At 51.5% G+C, this 18787-nt stretch overlaps 1 protein-coding gene across 1 annotated transcript in view; it reads left to right on the top strand.

Moving 5' to 3' along the window:
• Positions 1-13305, top strand: part of RPH3AL (rabphilin 3A-like (without C2 domains)) — an 89139-nt gene extending 75834 nt beyond the window's left edge. The window contains exons 6-8 of the mRNA XM_008592957.1: positions 8251-8352; positions 10074-10220; positions 12158-13305. Of these exons, the coding sequence (XP_008591179.1) occupies positions 8251-8352; positions 10074-10220; positions 12158-12192 (284 nt within the window). The 3' untranslated portion in view covers positions 12193-13305. The remainder of the gene's footprint in view (positions 1-8250; positions 8353-10073; positions 10221-12157) is intronic.
• The last annotated feature ends 5482 nt before the right edge of the window (positions 13306-18787 follow it).

Here is an 18787-nt window from a genome sequence, read left to right as displayed (position 1 = left end):
AGAGCACAGAGAGACATAGACACAGACGAGAAGGAAATAAACACGAGGCACAGGCAGAGGGAGAGTTTTTAAAAAACTGAGAGAGTCTCAGAGAGATGAAGTAAAAGGAAGACACAGGCCCGGGGGCAGAGAGAGACAGAGCTGGGGTCAGGGACAAGCGCAGGCGCACTTCGCGTCCCCGGGAAGGAGCAGGCAGGAGGCGTGCGCCCGCTGTGTGTTCTCTGTGCCACAAACCAGAAGCAGCAATCTGTTCCCTGGCAGTGCAGAGCACACCCAAGCCGGGCAGCTCCTTGTCCTCCGTGTGCCTGAGCTTTGTCCTCTATGTGCCTGAGCCTGAAGCCTTTCTCCTGAGCCAGTGGCTGTCCTGGCACAAAGGAGCTCGCTGCCCGGATTTGCTTTTCCTGTCCTCTGTCTGAGAGGCCTGGCACGCCCCAGCCCCAGCTTTTGTGTCTGTCTAAATCATGCCCATCCTTAAATTCCACCTCTTCCAGGAAGCCCTCTCTGACTGCCCCTCTCCCTGAACGCTGGCTCCCCGCTGCTCCGCATCAGCGTGGCACGTTCTGTCTGGAGGAAGCTGTTCTGTCTTCCGTCCATCCACCTCTCGTTCTGTCTGGAGCACCTCAAGCAAGGGCAGGGGCCACAGGACTTCAGTGCTGGCGACCACATCTCTATTGATTTGAGGATTTGTCTTCATTATCCGGGTGCCTCCTGTCTGTCTGTGAGCCTGAAGGAGGAAATAAGTTAAAATCGATGGTGAATGATAAACAAGCACAGGAAACCTCCACTCCTCAGATCTGAGTGCCCAGCCTGGTCTGTGCTGCCCCCGCCGCTGCCTCCCCTGCCTGGGACCATCCTCAGGGCCCTCCCGTGGCAGTCTGGAAGGGGGACCACGAAGGAGGGCTCCCCAGGTGCCGCGACCTCACCCAGCCTTGTGAGGTGGTCCTGGGGCTGTCCCCATCTCGCAGGTGAAGAAATGAGGCCGGGGTGGTCAAGCACACGCAGAACTCCTGACTCCAGGATCTGGGAGGGAGGCAGGCAAGCTCTGACCCTCTCTGGCCACCAAGGGGCCCATCCCTCTGAGGACAGCCTCCCCGGGCCTGGGAGCCACCTTTCTCCCTGTCCAGGCCCTAATTCTTCGGGACAATGGAGGGAGTTTCCAAACCAAAGGAAGAGCCAGTTTCCTGTTTGGAAAAAGAGCAGGCTGTGTGAACAGTGCACTCTCCCCCAGGGCCCACTCATCACGTGTCCATGGCAACCAACCTCTGACAGCCCCTCCCCCCATTAGCCTGTCCCTCACCCAGGCTGAGGCCACCACAGGGCCTGGCTCATCCCCCAGGAGTGTCCTTCAAGGAGGAGGCACCGGCTTGGTAGAAAGCCCAGCTCTTCTGTGGAGACAGAGAGGCAGATGTGGCCCTGGGGTGTCCTTGCCCCCTGGCTGGCCACCACCTTGCTGACCACCACCTGGTGCTGCTGTCTTGGCACAGTGCTATCTCCTCTCCAGGGGAGGATCTTCAGGAAAACAGTCTACAAGTATTTACTGTGCCCGCCTTGCCCAAGGCCCCGGGGTGAGGGCTCAGGGAAGGAGCCAGGCAAGGATTAAGACACAGCCCTGCTCTCAGGTGGCTCCTGGTACAGCTGAGGAAGTCAAGGCAGGCGTCTGTAGAAGCAGAAATGTAGGTGTCTGAGCAGGGGGAGGAGGGAGGTCGGCCTTCCCTCTTCCATCCGTCCTTCCCTGGGGCTGAGGGGACTTCTCAGTAGATACATGATTTGGATGGGTTCTTGGGGGATGTATTAGATTCTAAATTTTTTTTTTTTTTTTTTGTCCTTTTTGAGACCGGCCGCACCGCGCTCAGCCAGTGAGCGCACCAGTCATCCCTATATAGGATGCGAACCCGCGGCAGGAGCGCTGCTGCGCTCCCAGCGCTGCACTCTCCCAAGTGTGCCACGGGCTCGGCCCTAGATTCTAATTTTTAAAAATAATTATAGGCTGCTTTGCGCAGTGGCAGTATCGTAGCCAATGAGGTTTATCCAAGGCATGATTATTGCTAATTGGAAAATAATTATAGGCTGTGTAGATTTTAAACTTGCAAATCCTTTTGTGCTACTTGGCCATATTTTATTGATAGTTATTATTGTCTCCATTTTACAGATGAGAAGACTGAGGTTCAGAGAGATGAGGGCATTTATTTGCCCAGGAGGATCCAGGGCAGGGCCAGAACTCTGAGCTAGAGGGTGAGAGGGAACTAGAAGTCTCTCTCCCTCGCTACAGCCTCTGGCTCTGACAGGAAAAGGGCCCAGAGAGAAGCTCAGAAAGGGCAGGTTAGGAAGACAGAGAGTGACTGGCCGCCTTGGGGGGAGGATTTCTGAGGGCACACAGGCAGCCGTTGGGGTGGGGCAGGACGTTGGGGTGCCCTGTGCACTGGGCAAAGTGGAAGAGCAAAGATTCTGGCAGGAGACAGGCCTGAGTTTCAATCCCAGCTCTGCTTCTGTGCATTTTCTGCAGGCACCCAGTGCTCTCAACGTCCCATGGAGCCCAGCTTGGGGATCCAAGCTCCCTCGGGGGAGGAGAGTCCACCCCTGTGGGGTTGACCTGGGCACCAAACGTGGTGACCCCAGAGGCCAGCCCTGCATGGGTGGTGTGGGCCCAGGAGCTCAGGATGCCCCCTCAAATAAAACAGCTCCCATTTACCAAGCACCTACCATGTGCCAGTCACTGCCTACGTTACCTCTTTTAATGCTCAGATAATCAGGGGAGGGAACCATCATCCTCTCATTTCATAGGTGAGCCCAATAAACACAGGTTATGAAACTAGCCCAAAGTCACACAGCCGGGAAGTGGCAGAGGCAGGACACAAACCTGAGTCTGTCTGACTCAGAGCTGGTGCCTCTTCATTACCCTGGCACTCCCTCCCCGCTGCCACCAAGACGGAGCCCCGGACTTCGGAGGCAGCTCAGTGGATTTCAGGCCACAGACCCTGCCCTGTGTGTGGGTGGGGCAGCCATCACCTGTCCCAGGAGGTGTCCCAGGAGGGACAGCCTGAGGGGTTGGGGAGAAGTAACAGGAATATGTACGCACTCCCCAGGGCTTTATCATCATTCCTTTACATTAAAAAATTTTTTGTTTTTAGTTTGCAAAATTTTCCACCATCTGCTTTGCCTTGGCAGAATGTTTGCTGAAAATATCTCTCTTCCTCTCTAATTCCCATAATTTCTGGGGGCTTTGGGAGCCTCCAAGCAGAGCAGCCATAGCTCACAAGTGCCTCCCGAGTTCAAAGGCTGCCTGCTGTCCTTGTGCCAGGCAGGCGGGTGTTGTGTGGCCCAGAAGAGACATTTCCCCACCTCTCAACCAGGGAGGAGCATTAGGGATCTCCACTGATGGGCTGACCTGAGTTAAATTCTAGGATTCAGACCTGGAGTGGCTGCCCAGGTCAGCCTCTGTGTTTTTGCAACAAAGCCTGAGAGATGCCTGGGGTCACAGAGAAAGGGGATGGCCAAGCAGAGCCTGGAAGCAGGTCCCCCAAATCCCAATGCCAAATAGCCAGCATCCCACCTGTCCCCCCAACTGTCCCCCAGAAAGGTGTCTCCACAGGACAGCATCTGGCACATGTCCTTTGAAGCAGTCAAAAAAGACTTCCCAAAAGGAAAGACTCCCCCCTCCAACTTCATGTACCAAAACTCTAAGTTGCCATGGTGACAGTCAAATTGCAAATCCATCCAAGACTGAGCTGGAAGGGAAAAAAAAAAAAAAAAAAAAGCTGGCCTATCCCCAGAGAAGCTGGAGATGGCCACTGCCGAGGATGAGCCAGGCAGCCCTTCTGGGGCACGTTGGGGAAATCTCAGGGACACCAAGTCCCCTGGCAAGTGGTCCGGGTTCTCAGGCCTCTGTGGAGGGAGGCCAGGAGAGGAGACCCCCCTCCCGCCTGCCTCCCAGTGGAGCCCAGGTGACTCCATTTGATGATCCTTCCTTCTCCAGGAGGCAATTGGGACAGTCTCCTCCCCAGTGTTTTCCCATCTTCGGTCTGAAAAATCAGGCGTGGGCAGCATACAAGTTCTCATCGCCACGCTGTCCCAGACTCAGCCTTGGGGAATTAAAGGAAAAGAAAAAACATCAGCCTTCAGACACACACAGTGTTTTTGTTGAGGATGGAAGAGCAAGAGCCAAAAGATTTATGAGCCTAAAAGCTTTGTTAATAGACCTGAAAGATGTACGATCACAGCTGCTGTGCAGGGAGAAAGGTGGCAGCAGCAATCGAATAGCAAATGAGGCAAGGTTTGGGTTTTATGGTGACATTTCAGGGGAGGGAGAGAAAAAAAAGGCTCTCCCTTTGCAGCGGGAGGAAGCGTGATTATTTGGGTAAATGGCATCTGCGCTGGGCCGGGGCCGTCTCAGCAGGGTCTTCTCGGTGTCTCTTCCCCACCGGCAGTCATTGCCAAGGCCCGGCATGGACACTGCCGACTTCCTTTGGTTTGCTTCTTTTGAGTGAGGTTTATTAGAATGGATTAGGAGTGGGATTTGGGTCTGCACCACAAAGACCTCTAAGCCGAGGCCTGGTCCCCGCTTGAAATCCCAGATACAATGAGCAGAGACGCTGCAGCGGGGAGGGAGCATCTGAAAGAAATGAGTCTTTCTTGTCGATGAGCTGCTCTCTGCTCAGTGACACCTTTGTGAGCTCACTTGTCATCTGAGGCTGTTCCCCCATTTCCGTGGCTGTGGCCCTTTGCAGTCTATAAAAGGAGACAAAGAACAAGCCAACTGACTGTAACTTGGGGAGGTTTTCTGTTGTTTCTTGACCCTTGTGCAACACAGGCACTGCATGGGGACAAGGCCGTGTGGCACCCTGACCCACCTCCAGCGTTGCCGTTTAAGACAAGACGCACCACTCACAACAAACGCTGTTCTCCCAATATGGCATGGCACAGTCTTTTTGCAATCTTAGCCTGCTCCCAGCCCGACTCTGTGACCATATATGATGGAGCCTGAACAGGGAAGAGAGTGGAGAAATGGGATGAATGAGCTTGCACCATGACCTGAGTCCTGGGACATCTTATCCCATCGTCTCCTTCTGCGCCCCTTGGTGTCTTCCATTAGCACCAAAGGATCCAGGCCTTACTTGGCACCACGGAGCCCCATGCCCACCAACCCCAAATTACACAGATCCTGCATATCAGCCATGGGGGAGCATGAATAGATCATCCATGAATATCTCTGCAGAGAGCTGGGGAAACCAATGTGGAGGTCAGTTACCACGGTCCCCACAAGGACTGTCCCGCTGCTTGGCACTACAGTGGCCTGGTTGCTGGATTCCCCCACTGCTCTCCTCTTGGGGATGATTGGCCAGGATCCTCCCTGATTCCTTTGCAGCTGCCCCAAGGGAGGTCTGGGGAGCTACTCACTCCAGGTGTCTAACAAGAATCTCTGCCTCCTGCCCACCTCCTCCCACCCTCTTTGTCTGGGGACCCATGGGGTTGGTGTTTAGTCAGTTAGTCAGTCAAAACTATGTGAATGCTCAGTCTGGTCTCAGTGGATTCATGATAGAAGCAGTTCAGTCCAGGACCTGCAAAGCAATTGCAAAATAAGTCAGGTTTTTACTTGCATTTCTCAATTACTGTGAAGGGGGCATATGGACCACCACCACTCCCCATCCCTGGCTCCTCTTGATCCTACATCACAAAAGCCCAAAGCTAAAGCAGAACTCTTCCTGGCAGGCAGGGAGGGAAAGAACCAGAGTGCAAAAAGGAAGAATCTTGAGCAGGTGAAGGAAGGGAAAGCCAGGGACAGTCATGCAGTCGTCACTCTTGCCTACCTGCGGAGGTCAGGTCAACAGAAAGAAGATCCAAACAAGCCTCATTTGTGGGTGCAATTTGGTCCCTGCCCTCAAGGAGCTTCGTGGTCTGGTGAGGGAAACAGACACAGACACTGAGCAGAAAGAGGTCGGTGCAGTGTTACCTATGCACGGGCGTTCCAGCAGCCAGGGCACGGAGGATGGGAAGGCTTCCTGGAGGAGGTGGTGCCTGAACTGAGCCAGGAGAAGAGGGGTGGGCAGGGCACTCTGGCAGAGAGAAGCAAGTCACAGTGAGAGGTGATGGCCTGCAGTTTGGCAGAAGCTGTGCAGGGCTGGAGGAGCCAGGGGTGGGAGTACAGGTGGTGTGGGCTGGAGCTAGAGAAGCAGATAAAGGTCAGGAACCTAGGCTTGGTCCTGGGAGGTTATGGGGAGACAATAAAGAGGGTGAAGCTGGGATTTTTGTTTTCACTGGTGCATCCCTGGCTGTGCAGGGAAGTACTGCAGGCAGGGCCCGTCTGGGACATTGTCACTGGAGTCCGGGCTGGAGGAGGTAACATACTGGAGCTGAGCGATGCCAGGGTTGATGGGGAGGTGGTGACTGATTCAAGAACCATTTAGGTGATGAAATTGGCAGGACGTGAGGACAAAAGAAGCAAGAGTCACCTAGTCACCAGACCTTCATGAAGCACCTGCTGTGTGCCAGTCACTCTGCCATGGAAGCACAGGGCTGAGAATCTCTTAGAGCTGAAATGGCCAGTTCCACCCCTCTGGTTTCTTGGTTCTGTGACCTGTGACTTGCTTAGCTGAGAGCAAGAAGACTTTGCAGAAGGCTCCAGATCCGGATAGAAGCTACCATTTCCCCCTCCTGTACCCATAGCAGGTTTCCCTAACTGACCAAATATTTCCTCCTGCTAAGCTTTAATGCAGTCTCAGAATTCTCTACATGCTGCTCCAGGAAAGGCTGTTGGATCAGATGAAACCTATTAGCCACCCTTGGTATAGATCAATTTTGTTCCCAATCTCATCTCCCACCAAGTGGGCACCTATGGCTCAGCATTGCTCAGTGGATTGAGAAAGGTAAGCGCCCAGCACAGCTTCTGGCATAAGAGCTCAACCCATCCTAACTTCCCACCATAACCAGCATTTTACAGTCCCCAAGTCAAACACCCCAACAGGTGCCTCTGACTCCACCCGCTGAGTTAGTCACCTGCGAGAGCTGTTACCTCTGATCCCAAACCATTCTGTGCAGTTGTTCTTGTTATTATAATTATACCACATAATTCAGTGTTACGTAAATGAATGCAAAGAGTCAGAAATTAGACAGTTGTTTCATTAAAACCAAGATTTTGGGAAGTCTTCATAGAAGCAACTTGCTTAAAAAAATCTATTGAGTGAGTATGAGCAGGAGAGCTATAAGAAAAACAGGGAAGAAATGGAAACGTATAGACGGATTCTACACTCTTGTTGCTTTGCGGTGTCTTTAAGCTCCTGCTCCGAGTTAGAGAAACTGAAACTAAAGACAAGGCAATATGGATACGGTTTATACATGAAAGACCATGTGGGCCCCATCTCCGGGAAGCACCCGAGCCCTACATCAAAAGATTGGCGAATGGACGTACATTTCTATGCTTAAAATTAAAATAGAATGTTTAAAGGACAAATATATCCTGTATTATGATTCCCACTGTTGATGAACCAGCCAAATACAGTCCCACTTAGATCAGAAAAGAGGGTTTCTCCTACGGTGGATGTTCCATGTTACAGCCCCTCCGTCTCCCTTCCTGGGATCCCCCCAGCCTGGCTCCCTTCTGCACTCACGAGACCCCACTGGGAGTTATTGGGTGGACTGGGATGAGAACCCAGGCCTGCTGGTCCTCAGTTCAGTTCCTCCAGTGGAGTCAGAGTGGTCATGAGCACAAGCCTGGAGCCAGCCTGTCGGGGTTAGAATCCGGCCTCTCTACTCGCTACCCTGGGCAAGCGCCTTGTTTCCTCCCCTGTGAAACAATGAGGGTTTCCTATCTCACGGTGGTTCGGACGCTCCAGTAAATTTGCATATGTAAAGTGCCTGGAGTGCCCTGCAAGGGGCAGCCTTGGCTGTCATTCTCATTACTGCAGAATCTTTGCCCTCAGGGCTTGCCAGACAGAGGACTCAGAGCCCTTGTGCCTGCACAGAGGGGATAATCAGCATCTACCAGAGCAAGACGGTTCTGGCCACGGTTGGGTGCTGGTCACGCTGGGCCCAAGTTCCAGCCCCCTCACACCAGGATTCACCTCTTTGACTGGCAGAAAGGAGTCCCCTCCCCATCCTTGGGCCATGTTTTTTATGCCCCAAACAAAAGGGCCCACCGAGGTTCTGCACCACTTTGTCGCTGCTGGAAGGAGGCCTGCCCTGGTGCCCTCTGTCCAAGATGCCTGCTGGCAGTGGCTAGTAGGACTGACCTCCTGTGTGGGTCTCTGTCTTTTCCAGTGGTTTCCAGCGACAGTGACAGTGACTCGGATCTCAGTTCCTCCAGCCTAGAAGACAGACTCCCACCCACTGTGGTCAGGGACCCAAAAGATGACAAACCATGTAAGTGTGGGCAGTAACACTGCTGGTTTCTGAAGCTCTAGGTGCAGAGTGGCTTTGCTGCTGCCTCGGGCTGCTGCTTCCCAGCGGTGACTAAGGAGTTGTTCTAGATCAGGGAGGGGATGTGTGCCTGGGGGGTGGGATGACTGGGAGCTAAAGTCTTAGCACCACTGAAGAGCAGGGCATGAAGCGAGGCTCATCTGTAGGTGCAGGAGTGGGAAGGAGGCCGGCAAGGCCTCCCTGCACTGCCCACTGCACGTCCAGGACTCCTCCCGAGCTCCTCTGTGAGCATTCCCAGCTGAGATGTTGTTTCATGGATGGTGAGAGCTGGTACAGAAAATCAGGTACAGAGTTCCTTGAGCTAGTTCAGTTAAGCCCTGAAACTGCTGTGGGATCCCCAGGACATGCCATGACCTCCCTGGCCTGCATTTCTGTCTCTTTAGCACAGCTGAGGAGCAAGTAGTCTTCAGAGTTCCTTCTGACTTTGATATCTCTGAGCTCACTTCTGTGACCCTGTTGTGTGAAAGACAGTTAACTGGGGCATTGAGGCTGGAGCAGAGAAGGCCTGGGAATGGAAAGAAGAGGCACTTGCCTTTCCTTTAAACACGTGGAGGGTTCCAGAAAGAGAACCAGCTTCATTCAGAGTTACTCCAGAGGTTAGAGCTGGAATCTTTGAAAGAAGGCTCACGAGGCTGATTTTAGTGCAGAAGAAGAAAGAGCTTTATAACTGCCCCCAACTGGGATGAAATGCCTTGGGGTGCTGTCCTAGGGTCCAGAATGGATAATCTCCCGCCAGAGCCGATATGGAAGGAATTCCTGCTGGGAGTGGAAGTTTGGGCTAGATCAGAGATGGCAAATCCTGGCACATGTACCACCCCTCCCCACTCCTGTGCCCACGGCAGACATTAATAGTTGATCATGATACTGTTTCCCACCGAGCCCTGATGTGGCTTCAGAATTCTCTCCAGTGTGGTTTTCCAAGTGGTCAGTATCAGTAGGCAGAGATGACACAGATGAAAACTGTCCCTGCACTAGGTGACCTCTTAGGCTCCTTTAGGCCAAAGTTTCTATGTTAGAAAAATCTAAAGGAAATGCACCTGCCAGCCTTGGTTTCCAGGGCAGGTTCTGCATTCCCTCCTCCCCACCACAACAGCTCCTGTCCCCTCCCTTATACTCGCTCTCAGATGTGACACAGTAGGACTAGGAGATAGGAAGAGACTGGGCGAAGTATCACAAGCTCCACATCTGCTCTCTCGCCCAAGCAAGGACTAAAAATCACATTTGAGTGAGCATTTTTTAGTAAGTAAAGGCAGCAATTAATCTCTCTCTCTCTCTCTCTTTGGGTTAACTGGAATACACACCCTTCCCCCCCTCCATACCCTTATTCTATGAAGGCAGGAAAAACTCCTAATAATTGCGGATTGTCATGTTGGTGACTTGTTACTTAGTGAAATGACCTGCGGGCCCATTCGGTTGCTTTGACCTATCTCAGACCAATCAGCAGTGGCCAGAGGATGGGGTCACACTAGACTGTGGCAGCCCTGGACAGGGGGCAGTTCCCAGGATAGGGGGCTGCTGGGCAGACAGTCCTACAGATGCTCACTACAATTTCAAAGGAGAAGATTTTAAATCAGCTCCTCGTTGGGCTGAGGTCATCCCTGTCTCAGTTTGAGATCCAGAGGGTCCAGCTGGAGCTATTCCAGCCCGCACGTGGTCTCTTGTAGGTGGCAGCATAGAGTCCCCCAGGATGGGGCTCACTCGCCCGCCCAGCCACCTCTCAGGGAGCCAGAGCAGCCTGGCCAGCGAGAGTGGACCAGGCTCTGCAGACCCACAGGGGGGCACCCCACCCCGGCCTGACCCCAAGAGCCCTGGTGAGTACCAAGCTGCTGCTTCTCGCACCTGCCTTCTCTCCATCTCCTGCTCCCCTCCCCATGACCCTCCTCCTCCCCCCTCCTGCCTCCAGAACTGGAGCCTGGTTTCATTTCTCCATGTTTACTGAGTGCTGTGCCAGGCGCTGGGGAACAGAGGTGAGCCAGACCCCCATCCCTGCTTGCAATGAACAGAGAGAAGGTCCCAAAATAATACGAGGGTATTTCAAAAAGTTCATGGTAGGGCCAGCCCGGTGGCGCACTCGGTAGAGTGCGGGGCTTGGGAGCACGGCAGCGCTCCCGCCGAGGGTTCCCATATAGAGACTGGTTCCCGCTCACTGGTTGAGCGCGGTGCAGGCACGACACCGAGGGTTGCGATCCCGTTACCGGTCATGAAAAAAAATTTTTTAAAAGTTCATGGTAAAATAAAATTTTAAAAGAATATGAATCTTTCCATGAACTTTTTAAAGTACCCTTTAATGGCAGCCATCCCCACGCATGCCCAGTAATTACGGCAGTGGTTATTACCATCCTCTGCATTATAGAACATAGAACCTGTCGGAGCATTTCCCCCTCTCCACAGTGGTCATAGGAACTCCCGCTGGGAGCAGTGGGGTTGATCCTTGCCCTCTAGAAACCTGCTGCATAGCTGCGGAAGCTGAACCAACCCACCCAAAACAGCTCAGCCTGCAGCTGGCCCAAATCATAGGAGGGAGATTCCAGAACCAGTGGAGTCAGGGGATGAGGAGCCCAGCCTGCCCCAGCACCTCCAAGGTCAACTTTCATTCTGTTGGCAGAGTAGCTGGGAGGCTTATTGTCCCCATTTAATAGGTGTGGAAACTATGCACAGAGAGGGCAAGGGGAAGAACCCAAGGCTCCCACCCTGCCCCACGCACGTTGTCCCCAGCCCTGGCCAGCCCCGGATCATATGTGATGGGGTGGTCTCACTCTTAGGCAATCAACCCCCAGCCTCCCTCAAGAAAGAAGCCCCAGCTGGCCCAGGCTCCTTCCTGGCCAGAGGACTCGCAGGAGCCCGTGTGCATCAGAGCAGCAGCTGACCTCCCACCTCAAGGTGGGGAGGACACCCAGCAGCCACCCCAGGAACCCCTCCCCCTCCTCTCCCCCACTTGATGGTTCCCCAGAAGCCACAGGCATCCGGGAGGGAGGCAGAGGTGGGCAGGTCTCCAGGGAGTGGGAGGCATCTATGGCCATGGATTGGACCCTGTCTCTTTCCTCTTTCCTCCTGAAGTCATCCACAGAGGGCATTTTGGAGTCAGGAAGGCCCAAGTTCTGGTCCCAGCCCTCCCACCCACAGTCCCGTGATCTTGGGCAAGCCATCAGGTTGAACCATATGAGATGTCAGCAATTGGATTTGGTTTGCCCTAATATTTGATCTCTCTGTGCCCAGTTCCGTTACGGCTGAAGTGTCGCTCCTGGGTTGCAGGGAAGGAGAGATCCAGCATCCATGTGGGCTGCTACCCTGAGTAGGTCCTCAGGAAATGTCCAGTCATGAGTGGGGGAGGCCTGTGGCCCAGTGAATAGAAAGGGTTCTAGAGCGTAAGAAACAACTGGGAAAGGATTGGCCAGCAGGAGAATCGTATATTCCCTTGTCCATTTGCTCCTCCCGTCATCTTAAGGTCATTGTTGATTACCCAGGTTACAAGGCAGACTGAAGCACACAGGGGTAGTGACTCACCTGTCATCACACAGCGGGGCCTAGTGTGCAGGCTCCCCCTGCCCAGGGCGCTGGGCCCAGCCCTCTGGGGCAGACCCCTAGTTCCTTCAGACGGGACAGCAACCTCGGGTGTGGGGGAAGTTTCCAGCAAGGAGCCCCCCTTCCCTGCCATCACCTCCACTTCATTCCCAAAGTTCAGGCTGTACTGAGGAGGGAATCCACCTCTGCTCACCATGTGGTGGTCTTTTTTCTGTTTCCTCCATAGGCAAAAGACACACCTGGGCAAGTCCCCGCTGCTGACATGGCCTCTGAGGGTCCCCGCAGCCCACCCTAGGCTGAGGCTTATTCGGTGCATGGAGCAGACTTTCCAGTGGAAGATTCTGAGAGCAAGAGAAAGCTGGAGGCAGATCCCTCCTGGCTCCTTCCTGACCAGTCTCAGCCACCCCGTTGGCCGTGACCACTGACTCAACCAACCAGTGTTTGGGGGGCTGAGTCTGCTGCCCCCACCCAGTGCCTTCCTGCGCCCCTTCTCTCCTAAGAGTCCTCCTCACCCACCACTCCCCCCTCCAACCACTCCACTCGGCCACTGACCTTTATTTATTGTCCTCCCCTGTCGCCACCGCCAGTCTACCCTGTGTTTGTTTGCTTGTATCTTGGATTGGGCTGGAAGGGCCTTCAGACCCATCGTGTGGGGGCCTTCCCATATGCACTGCGATTTCAGAGGGGCCCCAAGCAGGGCTTTCTCTATATTTGTATTAATGGCAAGAAACATAACCCTGAGCTCTACGCTTCAAAGCTGAGCTTGGCTCCTTGAGGCAAGTGTTGGAGCCAAGAGCAGGTGGGATGAGAGATCTGCCCACCCCTTCCCTCTCCCTGCAGCCCCAGGGCCAGAAGGAGCATTGTCTCCCCTCCCTCAGGACTAGCCCAGGAGCCGCACTTGAAGCCTGGCTCTGTGTTAGGCCTCTTTGAATCCCTCCATTGGCCTCCCCAGTTCTTGCTCAGCCTCCATTCAGCTTGAGGAGCTGGGAATGGTTCTGGTAGCAGCCTTCGTCTGAGTCCCCAGCCAGGGCTCCCCTAAGCCATTAATTCACTTCTCTTCAGTAGGTTTGGTTTGGCATGAAAAATATTTAATTCAAAGTGCGGGCAAATACTTCTGGAAAATCCTTCCCTGAAGAGAGAGAACATGTGTCTGTGTGTGTTGGTATCCACACCCTCCCGTCTGTCTTGCCTCTCCCCACCTCTACCCCCTACCCAGTTCTCCAAGGGCCTTTTTCTCTCCAAGTCAGGAGTTCCCAGGCCCCCACCATTAGCTCCGTTGCCCTTGCCGCTGGCAGATGGTAAAAAAACTCACTGTTTCCCTGTGACACATTATGCTTCAGAAGTAAAACAATAAAGATTAGAATTTGCATTGAGCCACTGTGTTGATCAAAAGACCACAATCGCCTGTGTTTCTGAGCTGCATCAATAGAAAAATGGATAGAAAAAAATGTGGTACATTGATTTGCTGGAATACTTCCTAAGCCACAGTAAAAGGAATGAGCTAGATCTATGTGTGTTAAGAGAGCTCACAAACCTAACGTTGAATGGAAAAAACAAGGCCATCTATGTAAAAAAAAAGAAAGAAAGAAAAGAAATGTGTAAGTATACACACAAATCAAAATGAGTTATACAAACTTCTATGTACATTTATAAAAATGTTTTTCAAATGAACAGTGACTTCGGGTTACATGTTAGACTGAACACATTCATATTTTCCTCTGTCCCCCAGAACCCTATTAAAATGACATAAAGGAATGAAAATGGCATGAACCACAAAGACAAAAAGAACAGGAGAGAAGTTGGCAGGTGATGACAGACGTCTGCAAACCTTTGAAGATGGCCCAGTATAATTTGTGTAGTGTCAGCTTCCCCCACTCCCCAAAATGTCTGCAAGGGAAGAAGCCAACCAAGAACAAGCCCATTTGCTCTGCAGAATCCCCCAAACGCTCAGAGCTTGGAGGGACTGGGTGTCCCTAAGGTGGAAGTTCAGGATGGGTCTGAAAATAGTATTGGTTGAAAGAAGTGGTTAGTCTTCCGGGTCCCCTCTCCTGGCCAACATGGCCTGGTGACTTCCCTTCCCTGACCCTGGTAGAAGACAGGTTTGCTGTTGGCCAAGGTTGAACTAGAAAGATTCTGGATCGGGGACCCCAAGCCCAACCAAAGTCTGGGGTGAGGTGCCTTACTGAAATTGGGGATGGTTAATGGGAAAACCCTCAGCCCCCTTCACCTGCTAACAGCCAGACCTATTATCCCCCATCTACCCACCCGAAGGAAGGGAAACTGATCAGAGAACAGATCAACAGATCCTGACACTGGGGATTCCCCAAACAGCAGGTCTCCGTCCGGTCACCCTGTGGTGACCCAGTCCACAAGCCCTGCCCGGCTGACAGAGCTGCCTGTCAGCTTTGTTTGTTTCACTCGGTGGAGACCACCAAGGGCACCCAACACTCGACAAAATCCAATACCTGAAAATACAGAGACTCTGATACACAGAAAAAAGGAGTCAGAGGAAAATCCTCTGAAGATACTGCACCCATGAAACAAGAAAAGAACGTTATTTTTTTAAAGAGAATGTTAAAGCTCTTGAAAATTAAAACTATGATAGCAGAAAAAATTAAATGTATGAGAAGGGATGGAAGATGAGAGAAAATCTGCCAGAAAGTAAAACATGAAAACAGATATAAAATAGGAAAAGGTCAAGAACATTGGGCAATAAAAATATAAGATTGATACAGAAGGTCCAACTTCCAACTGATAGGAATTTCAAACCAAGAAACAAAACAGAGGAGAGAAAATTGTTGATGAAATGGTACAAGAATGTCTCCTAGGACTGAAGGCAGTGAGCTTCCATAGAGAAAGAGCCTGGCAAGTGCCCAGCACAGTGACATGACACCTCATGCCAGGACATGACACCTCATGCCAGTGGGTGTCAAGCAGCACTTTAGCAACACCTAGTAGCATAGATGAATCTCACAAACTGCCGAGCAAGGAAACAGATGGCAGCAAAATAAATATACGACGACACCCTCTATATAGAGATTTTACAAACATGCAAAAATTTTATATAAAAATATTTTATGCAGTGAAAGAATAAAGAAATGCATAGGAAGGATAAACAACAGATTCAGGATACATATTGCAAAGAAGAGGGATGCAATTGAGGGGTTTCAACCAAATTGGTAATGTTTTATTAAGCTTAGTGATGAGTAGATGGGTTTATAATATATATTACATATCTAAATATATATTTATTATGTATTTTATTTGTATTTTATATGTCTAAAATCTTTCCAAATAAGACATTTGAGAAACTATACCAAACTTTCTTATCATGAAATCATAAGACATCAGGATAAAGACAAAAAAATCCTAAAACTGTCCAAAGAGAGAAAAAAAAAAAAAAAAAAAAAAAAAAACAGGTCACAAACGAAGGATCAGGAATTAAAATGGCATTGAAATTCTCAAAGCAAAATTTGAAGCCGGAACACAGTGAAGCAGTATCTTCTGAATTCTGAGGGGAAATGATTTCTAATCTAGACTTCCATATACAGACTGTATCAGTCCATTTTGTGTTGCTATATAACAGAAATACCTGAGACTGGGTGATTTATAAAGAAGAGAGTCTTATTTGGCTCATGATTCTGGGACAAGCTGCATCTGGCACAGGCCTCAGGCTGCTTCTACCCATGGTGGAAAGCAGCAGGTACAAGCAGATCACATGGTGAGAGGAAACAAGAGAGAGAGAGGTGGTTCCAGAGTCTACTAAGAACCAGCTCTCGTGGGAACTAATAGAGCAAGAACTCACTCATTACTCCCCCCACCTAGGGAGAGCATTAATCCATTCATGAGGGATCCACCTCCATGACTCAATCAGTTTCCAACACTGCCACACTGGGGATCAAATTTCCACATGAGTTTTGGGAGGGGACAACACATCCAAACTCCATCACAGACCAAATCTCAGTGGACTCAGTGTGTTCCTTTTTTCTTGGTGGCTGGCTGGTAAGGGAATCCAAATCCTTGGCCTTGGTGTTATAACACTGCACTCACCAACTGAGCTAACTGGCCAGCTCCTAGAAATGTCAGTTCTTGAAAAATTTTACCTCCCATGCACTCTTTCTTAGGCAGCTACTGCAGGATGAGCTCCAACCAAACAAGGGAGAAAACCAACAAAGAAAATACAGGGGACACAGGAAACTGGAGATCCAACACACGAGAGAGGCAAAGAGAATCCCCAAGCTGATGGTGAAGCTGTGTGGTTGGGTTATAGGTCAGGGACAGCCAGCCCAGCCTGGAGCATGAGGACAGAAGAGATGGGCAAGGAGATATAAGTAGCATGTGTGTTGGGGAGACTGTATATGAGAGCTAAGTTAGATTTTATGATATATAATGATACATGAAATTGCAAAATTAAGAAATAGAATCAGCATGCGATTCACATACGAAGGAGCTAAAAGGGTTCTAAGGGTTGCCTAGAGATGGACTTGAGGTGGGCAAGGGCTTGCAGTTTTATGCTACAAATTTTGTAGGACAGTTTCCCTTTTTAAACTATATACTATATTGCCTTCATCACAATGAAATTTTTAAATGGAAGAATACATATCAAACTCCTGATAAACCCATGAGGGATGGGGTGGGAGCAGTGAGAGCCTGAGGCTGTAGCAGGTTAGTGAGGCGGGAGGCAGTTGATGACCTGCCCAGCAGAGAAAACACAGCCCATGGGCTGCCCCCCAGCTCCCTCTAGCCACATACCTGACCTGTACATGGCTGCTGCCTCTGCCTGCAGTTCTAAGCTACAGGTGCCCTACCCATGCCTGTGTCTTCTTAGACCCAATGTAGCACAAGCCCCCACACCCAGTCCCCACCAGAACCCTATGCCTGGGCCAGATGCAGTCCAGGAGAGGGACCCACTCCCTGCAGCCCCCAGGGTGAATTCTAATTGCATTTCTTAGAGACTGTTTACCACGAGGTAATCCTGGAAGTCTCAGCATTACAGCAGAGATGGAATGCAGACCCTCTTAAGGGGTCTGGGGACTGCCTTGGGAGTCAAGGGATTTTTGTGGGCTGGTCTGGGAACCAAGAAATCCTTTCTTTACAAAAATGATTTCTCAGTCCCAAGCAACGAACTTAAAATTAACTTTTGGAACTGAGCCTTTCATGGCAAGGGGGTTGGGGGAGTTGAAGATGTCCTATGACGTGTAAAAATCAGATGTGACCCAATTTGTCCCACATACCAGATAACACAAGTAGTCCCTGAAAGAGGCAGCAAGTGGAAAGCTCATGAACTTTGGACACTGGTTTCAAATCTCAGCTCCACTACTTAGTACCTAAAATTTTGGGTACAGTCGTCCCTCAGTATCCACAGGGGATTGGCTTCAGGACCCCCTGCTGATACCAAACTTGAGGGTACTCAAGGCCTTGATATAAAATGGCATAGATTTAGGGCCGGCCCGGTGGCGCACTGTGCTAGTGCACCGCTTGGGAAGCGCGGAGGCGCTCCCGCCGAGGGTTCGGATCCCACATGCAGGCAGGAGGCGCGGGGACAACACCGAGGGTTGCGATCCCGTTGCCGGTCCCGGTCCGGTACGGGGGCGACACTGAGGGGGCCCCGGTACGGGGGCGACACTGAGGGTTGTGATCCGTTGCCGGACACGGAAAAAGACAAAAAAAAAAATGGCATAGATTTGCATATAACCTACACATGTCCCCCCTTATACTTTAAATCATCCCTAGTACTTATAATACTTAATACAGTGTAAATGCTATGTAAATAGTTGTTATACTGTATTTTTATATTATTTTTATTGTTGTATTATTGTTTTTATTGTTTTGGGGTTTTTTTCCCTAATATTTTCCATCCGAGGTTGGTGGATCCGAGGATGCAAGACCTGCGGATATGGAGGGCTCACTTACTTACCCGTGCCTCAGTTTTCTCATCTGTAAAAAGGCCATAATACTTCCTTCACAGGATTATTGTGAAAATTGTAAAACAAGAACGCGCATGTAGGGCTGTGACCCTCACAACTCCAATGCCAGCTACCAGTTATTTCTTCTGCAGCATTCAGATGCGGCACCTGCCTCAGGAGTTGTCCAGACGACATGAGCACGTCATCAGTGGCTATGCTGCGCCTGGGACACCGTAAGTGCTCATGCCCTTCCCCTTACGGCTTTGGAATCATGATGCTCACGGGCATTCGTCCACCCACCGAGCATTACTGGGCAGCTGCTGGGCGCAGGTGCGGTGTTACAGGTGGGGATTAGTAGCGGACAACACAGTCATGGCCCCTTCCTCCTGCTGCATCAATACTTGTTAAAACACAGGTCACTGGACCCCGCCCCAGAGTTTCTGGTTCAGAGGTCTGGGGCGGGGCTGGGAACGTGCATTTTACGTTCCCAGGAGATACTGAGGCTCTCTGTGGGGTTCTCACACTTTGAGAACCACCGATGTGGTGGAACCAGTTCGCCCGCATTTTCTAAGGCTGCCATTCCCAAAACCACACCAGCTGGGGACAAGACACAGACACTGGCAGGGGAGCGAGGGGCAGGTGATGAGGGCCGGGCTGGCAGAGAAAACGCATCCCCTCCACCCCACCCCAGGCTGTGAGAGTGAACCTCAGTATCCAGCTGAACCCTCAGGATGGATGTGCTGCCCCGAGCCGTCACCCAGCCCTGGAGCAAAGAGCATCCGCAGCAGATTCATCTCCGCAGGCCCCCAAAAGTGGGGGCTGGCGTCCTTGCCAAATGAGAAAACGCCACTCGCGGCGTTGCCTCTGCAGGCTCCCTGCGTTATCTGTTCCTGCGCGTTCCCGCCTCTCCCGCGAACTGTTCTGCAGAGCGCGGGGCGACGCGGACGGGC

Source organism: Galeopterus variegatus, unplaced genomic scaffold (assembly GCF_000696425.1).
Source record: "Galeopterus variegatus unplaced genomic scaffold, G_variegatus-3.0.2 Scaffold155, whole genome shotgun sequence".
NCBI classification, from domain to species: Eukaryota; Metazoa; Chordata; class Mammalia; order Dermoptera; family Cynocephalidae; genus Galeopterus; species Galeopterus variegatus.
Note: the sequence above shows the minus strand (reverse complement) of the source record. Positions and strands in the feature narration are given on the sequence as shown.